Below are 7,500 nucleotides of genomic sequence, written 5' to 3' on the forward strand. Positions count from 1 at the left end.
AACAATAACTTTGACTAAATCAGTATACATTTTCGTCGACTAATGAAGATTAGTTGAAAATGTACTTCACTTAATAAAACTGGACTAAAATCTATAGACATTTTATGCTGTATTCGAGGATGGTCGTATATATCAGTTGTTTTTTTCCCAGTTCCAACCTGAAAGCGTTCCAGGCGAAGGTAAACAACCAAAATGGCGGATAGTGGTAAATTGTTTCTTTATTTTGGTCCTCAAAACTCCTTTTGACCTCCAGCAAACTTAACTTCTCGCAATTTTGCTTCATTTATTGTTTTTATCTTATTTCCTAAGCATTACATACAATTAAATAGTATAATCTCATGCATGGAGATAGCGGCATACTGTCACATACGTTGCGTTACGTGACGTTATGTTGAATATTTGTGACAAAATGGTGGATAGTGGTAAATATTTTTTTTTTAAATTTTGTTCCTTAAAACTCATTTTGACCTCCAGCAAACTTACCTTCTCGCAATTTTGCTTCATTTATTGTTTTTATCTTATTTCATAAGCATTCAATACAATTAAATAGTAGAATTTCATGCAGGGAGATAGCGGCATACTGTCACATATTTTGCCTTATGTCGAATATTTATGAATGAAGAAAGCTAACTAGTTTTATACTTGAGTAGATTGTGTTTTACCATTCACGGTCTGCGTTTCCGAGCGGGTCGCCATTATAGAGTGACGTCACTTGGAGTCCGTCGGTGAAGTCGGGGTCTTTTTTTTTTTCCCCCCTTACTTTAATATTCAATATTTTATATTTCATTTTGTCATTGTGCAAATAACATGGTTATAAACAACAACGAGATATCGTTATGAGCAACAAATACTGGCATAATACTTCGCAAGTGGAATTTCCAAGTTCAAGGGGGAGTTCCCGTACACACTTCCTGGTTTGAACTCGGAAAAAAGTCCGACTTCCGACCATCCTCGAATGCAGCATTAGTTCATGAGCAAAAACGAGACAAAAATGATACGATTTTATCAAATCTTGTCTCTGCTAATCTGTCACGACTGTGACACTATCATGTGACATGCAGCATAAACACATGGGGCAGACGGGAGGTGGATTCAGGGTGAAAAGTTTAAGAAACAAGTAAATTATAGTTACTGTGTAACCTTAACATGAATCCAACGGCTATAACGTTCCAACAATAATAATGCGACCGTTCATTAATGCTGGCAAACTTACTAGCTCATAGCATGGAGCCATAGTAGCCACTGTAATTGTGTCAAGTTGTTTTCTATCAAAAAGATGAAAGAAAATTTGATGTGAAATAGTTTTAGATACAAAAAGGTTCAATATAATCTGCTGCCAAAAAAATATACAGTGGTAAAGATGATTGTCATCACTAAAACGAGATTAAAACGTTGAGTTTTTGTCGACTCGAACTAGATGAATAAAGTTGTTTTCTTGGACTAAAATAAAGACTAATATAGCCGACTAAAAATGGACTAATTAAAAACGGGATGAGGTTGACTAAAACTAGACAAATAAAATTTTTCTTGGACTAAAATAGACAGGATGAGGTTGAATAAAACATTGACAATTTTTCTTGACTAAAACTAGACGAATAAAATTTTTTCATCGACTAAAATGCTAACTTTATAGTCAACTAAAAATGGGATGTTGACTAACTGATCAAAACTAACAAGTGTGACTGAAATTGGACTAAAACAGACTAAATTAAAAAAATGGCTGACAAAACTAACACGACCGCAGTCGACCTGGCGTCAGTCAGAACCGTCCGAAATGCTCATTTTTTAATTTCATTTTCTTTCCCCAACGTGCGCGCAGGTGGCCAAGCAGTGGTACGACTTTGAGCGCTCCTCCTTCGTGTTCGTCAGGAAGCTGCGGGAAGGCCAGACGTTCACCTTCAGACACCAACACGACTTTGACGAGAACGGCATCATCTATTGGGTCGGAACCAATGCCAAGTAAGTAGCGGCTTGGGGGCGTGTCACCGGCGCACCGAGCTTGACTGACCGCCGGCTGCCCCTTTTCAGGACGGCGTACGAGTGGGTGAACCCCGCCGCCTACGGTCTGGTGGTGGTGACGTCGTCGGAAGGGCGCAACCTCCCGTACGGGCGCCTGGAGGACGTCCTGAGTCGGGACAGCTCTGCCCTCAACTGTCACACCAACGACGACAAGAGCGCCTGGTTCGCCGTCGACCTCGGCCTCTGGGTTATCCCCTCGGCTTACACCTTGAGGCACGCCAGGTGAGGGAACGAAACCAAACGCCGCAGCCAATTCCTTCATTGATAACTAATTGCTACTATGACAACTGCTCTAACTTTAAAAAAAAAAAAAAAAAAAAAAAAAAAAAAAAAGTTGGCCCATAATAATTCTCAAAATTCCGTCTAATGATAATAATAATATTATTATTATTAGTAGTAGTATTATTATTATTAACAACAACAACAACAATAATAGTAGTAGTAATAATAATAGTAATAATTAATAAAGAAATAAATTAATACAAATAAAAATAAATAAATAATAATCCACAAAATTCAATCTTCTCAACCAGAAATATACTCTAATTTCTGTTGTCCTCCATGAAAGCACACCATCTTTGTGTTGAATCAAAATAATACATGAAAATATACTTTCACACATATCATTGGCATCAGGCCAAAACCTTGTACCTCAAAAATGGTCACTTTTCACGAGGCCCCAAAAACTGTTTATTTTTTCCATGAACATTGCAACATCAAAAACAAAAGGCCATTTTAAGCACTTTCAATCATTCGTAAAAATGACTCCCACACATGGACTAACCAATATGGAAAAATATGAAATAGTGGCCTATTTTGGCCCGATGCCATCGTTCTCTTCATACTTTGGAAAATCAATCACTTTTTACCAATTTTTCTGACAACGGACCATACTAGAAAATGATTTATAATTTAATTTTCTTCTGAAATATCAATTTCAAATATTTTTTTTTTTTTAATGAAGAAATTGGAGCTGCTGGATTATGAAAAAAAATATTAATTTAATTTATTTGTTAAAAATTGAAATAATTAGGACAATCTTTTTTTTTTTTGGTACAAAACAAGAAAATGTTCAAACATGCAAAAAATATTGAGACGAATACATTTCTTTGCAACACTAATTTTGTTCCTTTATTAAATTAGTCATTTTAAAATTTAAAAAAAAAGGTGCAAATATATAAACAGCTCAATATTTGTGTTAATAATCTTTTATGTTTTTGTTTATGATTATGCCGATTTTTTATTTTTATTTTTTTAGGAGTTTAATAATTGTAATTGCACTTTGATTAATTGCACAGCCCTGGAAGAGATGGAAACTGATAAGATTTTTTTTTATCAGATTAATTTTTTGCTTAAAAAAAACAAAAACAACATAATACTCGATACTTAAACTAATCATAAGTTAGCGCTCTAGAATGAAAAAGCTCTTCAAACCATATGGAAGTGCCATATAAGACAAACGTCCTCGCGACGTGTGGTGTCATAAAACAAGCGCACTCCTCGTGCTCCACTGACGTCCGCTCGTTCCTTTTGTCCCGTCTCAGGGGTTATGGCCGCTCGGCGTTGAGGAATTGGGTGTTCCAGGTGTCCAAGGACGGTCAAAACTGGAGCACGCTGTACACACACGTGGACGACTGTAGCCTCAACGAACCCGGGTACGTTTGTTTTTGTATTTTTTTTTCTTCACACGTCCGAGCAACTTGTCTCGGTGACCGATTTACCGTCATCCGCCCACTTAACAGTTCAACGGCCACGTGGCCTCTGGACCCATCCAAGGACGAGAAGCAGGGCTGGCGGCACATCCGCATCAAGCAGATGGGCAAGAACGCCAGCGCCCAGACGCACTACCTGTCCTTGTCTGGGCTGGAGCTCTACGGCACCGTCACCGCCGTGTGCGAGGACCAGCTAGGTGAGCGCGCAAACGTTGCCAGGGGAAGTCACTGTGGATGACTCGATTACTTGATGGAATATATCCAGGCTTTTTCCTGCCTCAAATTGAGGCAGAGGTGGTATCACCCTATGATGGCTGACTGCCGATACCAGGTATCTGTATTGGTGCCAATACCAGTCCATTATGGGCCACAACAGGGACTAAAAATTAGAAATATGAATAAAAAGTTGCCTTTTTTTTTTTTTTTTTGAACTGCAATCATTAAAATTTCATCCACGGGCACATATTAAATTATTTAAATATAGTTCAGTGTTAGGGCTGCACAATATATAAAAAAATATATATATCAATATCGCAATATTGGCCCATGCAATATGCATATCGCAAAGACATGCAATAAGTTTCATATGGAATTTGATGCCTTGAGCTGAATTTGACCACTCAGCCTCTAACTAAAATGTGCACCGCCATTCAATAGTTAAACATTATCGAGAGGTAATTACAATTAAGATTATATTGAATTTGCTCATTTTGCTGCATGAAAGTGTAATTCTTTCATTAGTGAATAAAAAGGTAATATCGATATCGCAATATTAAGCAACCTTATCGCATGATTTTCCAATATCGTGCACCCCTAATAAATTATATGCTTCATGTTTAGTACAAGAGGAAACTTGTACCGTATATTTTTTTTCTTTTTATTAAAGAATAATAACTGTAATTCAACAAAAGGTGCCTCTGGCAAAATCTAATATTGGGGTCTAAGGAACTAAGAGGTAAAAGAAAATAGGGGGTCTTCAAAGCTAAACTTGTTAAAAAATACTGAGCACCCTGCCTCCGGCCTTATACTAAGTGCCTCCGAGCTGTATATGTCTCATCTGTACGTATAGCGTATAGTTGATGCTGTAGTCTGCTTGCGAGGTGGGAGTAGCAAGATGGCCGCCCTGCGACTGCAACAACTCGCACTGGCGCGTACGGGCTATCGGCCATCCACTCATATATTCAGGTCAGTGGCTGGAGTACTGTTTTGAGCGATATCCATTGCTCAGGCTGGACATGGCGAGCAAATTTTAGGGGGAGGTGGCCGCCTCTGGATTTTCTACACAGGAAAAACTCTTGATATCGATTAGTTGACATCCCCGAAGTGCACGGTAACATTGCATTCCGATCGTTTTTTAACTGGAGGAACCCTCACAGGCAAAGCGGTGAAGGAGGCGGAGGCCAACCTGCGGCGCCAACGCCGCCTGTTCCGCTCGCAGGTGATGAAGTACATCGTCCCGGGCGCGCGGGTGGTGCGCGGCATCGACTGGAAGTGGCGTGACCAGGACGGGAACCCGGCCGGCGAGGGCACCGTCACCGGAGAGGCCCATAACGGTAAGACCCCACGCCGAGGAGGAAGCTTTCGCAACCTGTTTGTGAAGTCCAAAAACATAAATAAATAAATCACGGTCACGTGATTGTAACGATGTAACGAGCCAATCATGCGCGGGTTCCACTTGTCTTCTGGAGGCTCCTCCTCTCAGTCAGTGATGTCATGAATGATGATGATGATGATGATGATGATGTCATCTGCTGTGTTTGGTCACATGTTCCTTGCCACCGGACCAAAATGGCGCTCGAGCCGGTGTTTGTTTAAGGCCGCACACACACGTGCGTACGTTGACCTCGTTGTCATATTGGGTGTGGCAAAGCGGCACGATGGGTGCCGATATCGCCAATGTCCCCACAATATCGTGATTAGTGGTGGTAATCTTTGACTGTCTGACGATATGATTCTATCACGATTCTTGGGTCTGCGATTCGATTCAGAATCGATATTCGATTCTGAACGATTTTTTGTTTCAAAATAATGACTTCGGCTTCAATTTATAGATCTTCAAAGAATAGTCATAATCTACTCCAGTCTGACTTGCAAATGCTAATTAGCGCGCTAATCGTGGCAATTTTATCACTAAAATGAACGGCTGTTCATAAAAAACACTTCAGGAATGTATACAGAAAAGCATCTTAGCGTTACTCGCAGTCAAATGCTCTTCTTACGCTTAAAAAAAACAAAAACTCATTGGAATAATTTGGTTGTGACTTTTTCCTGCTACTCCTTAATGTGGCCATCAGAATGCGCGGAACCACACTGCCCCTAAGTGGCCAAATTGTGTACCACATGTACAGCACTCCCAACAAAGGCACACTCAAACAAGGGCAAGACAGTATAAAAGTTTAATAACCCTTTTAATCCTCCGCTTCTTTGCTTTCAGAAGCCGTTGGAATTACGTCGCTAACGCTTCTAGAGTTACGATAATTTAAAAAACATGCATAATTTGCTGTCAGGTTTGTATTTGATGAAAAATCAAATTTGGGACATTGAAAAGTGAACCTGAATCGAAATAAATGAGAATCACGATTCTTATGAGAATCAATTTTTTTTTTTTTTTTTTTTTTTTGCATACCCCTAATGATAATACGTGATATTGTGATGTTTGGCTATCGTTCCATCCCTACTCGTATCTCAAGGCACTAAAACGATCGGCCTTCATTTTGTCCACTTTTTTTTTTTGCTTGCACTTAACCGACTCGAATTTGTTTGCGTTATTTTTCGTGGGCGGATCTGTCACTGGCTAACGACCTACGTAGTATGACACGTCTGTGTTGGCGGTCTTAACAGGCCGGCGCCGTGGTCCGACGCTCTTTTTGTTGGCCGTATCCGCCTCTCTCTCTTTTTCTCTTTTTCTTTCTCTTTTTCTCGCTCTTTCTTTCTTTCCCTCTCTGCCGGGTCTTCTGACATCCATGCGTGCGTGTGTCCTCCTTTTTATGTCTCTGTCCCTCCAGGCTGGATTGATGTAACCTGGGATGCCGGCGGCTCAAACTCTTACCGTATGGGCGCCGAAGGGAAGTTTGACCTGAAGCTTGCTCCAGGGTACGACCCTGAGTCGGCTGCCTGCGCGCCGTCACCCAAACCTGTCTCATGCGCTGTTTCAGGCCCCGCCTTCGCCGCCGCGCCGCCGCCGCCCAACGCCGCCGCGTCCTCGTGGAGCAGCCTGGTGAAAAATAACTGTCCGGACAAGGGCGGGGCCTCGTCGCTTGGCGCCGGCGCCGGCCGCAAGGGCAGCAACAGCTCCGTGTGCAGCGTGGCCTCCTCCTCGGACGCCAGCCTGGGCTCCTCCCTCGGACCCGCCCCGAAGCGGGCCGAGGGGCTACTCCCGGACCAAGCTTGTGGGGGCGGGGCCGAGCGACGGGAGCCCGTGGTGGTGCTGTCGTCGGCCGCTGAGGGCGCTGCCCCCTCCTCGGACGCCCAAGACCCGTCGTCCGACCCGGCGGCGGCCATCTCCATGGGCCTGGTGAGCGTGAGCTCGCCCGACGTCAGCTCGGTGTCGGAGTCGCCCGGCAAGGACGCGGCATCGCCGCGTCCCCTGTGCTCGGCCACCAACGCCCGGCTGTCGGTCAGCTCGCTGCTGGCGGCCGGCGGCGCGCCCATGAGCTCCAGCGCCAGCGTGCCCAACCTGTCGTCACGCGAGGCCAGCCTGATGGAGTCTTTTGTGCGCCGCGCGCCCAACATGTCTCGCACCAACGCCACCAACAACATGAACCTAAGC

At 43.0% G+C, this 7,500-nt stretch overlaps 1 protein-coding gene across 2 annotated transcripts in view; it reads left to right on the forward strand.

The window, feature by feature from the left end:
- The window catches only part of hectd1 (HECT domain containing 1), a 49,881-nt gene that overhangs the window by 25,438 nt on the left and 16,943 nt on the right, over positions 1–7,500 (forward strand). For both annotated transcript variants that reach the window (XM_077538808.1, XM_077538809.1), the window contains exons 21-26: positions 1,820–1,959; positions 2,029–2,241; positions 3,564–3,674; positions 3,762–3,928; positions 5,108–5,284; positions 6,737–7,500. The exon at positions 6,737–7,500 is cut by the window's right edge and continues 58 nt beyond it. In XM_077538808.1, the coding sequence (XP_077394934.1) occupies positions 1,820–1,959; positions 2,029–2,241; positions 3,564–3,674; positions 3,762–3,928; positions 5,108–5,284; positions 6,737–7,500 (1,572 nt within the window). The remainder of the gene's footprint in view (positions 1–1,819; positions 1,960–2,028; positions 2,242–3,563; positions 3,675–3,761; positions 3,929–5,107; positions 5,285–6,736) is intronic.

Source organism: Festucalex cinctus, chromosome 12 (genome assembly GCF_051991245.1).
Source record: "Festucalex cinctus isolate MCC-2025b chromosome 12, RoL_Fcin_1.0, whole genome shotgun sequence".
NCBI classification, from domain to species: domain Eukaryota; kingdom Metazoa; phylum Chordata; class Actinopteri; order Syngnathiformes; family Syngnathidae; genus Festucalex; species Festucalex cinctus.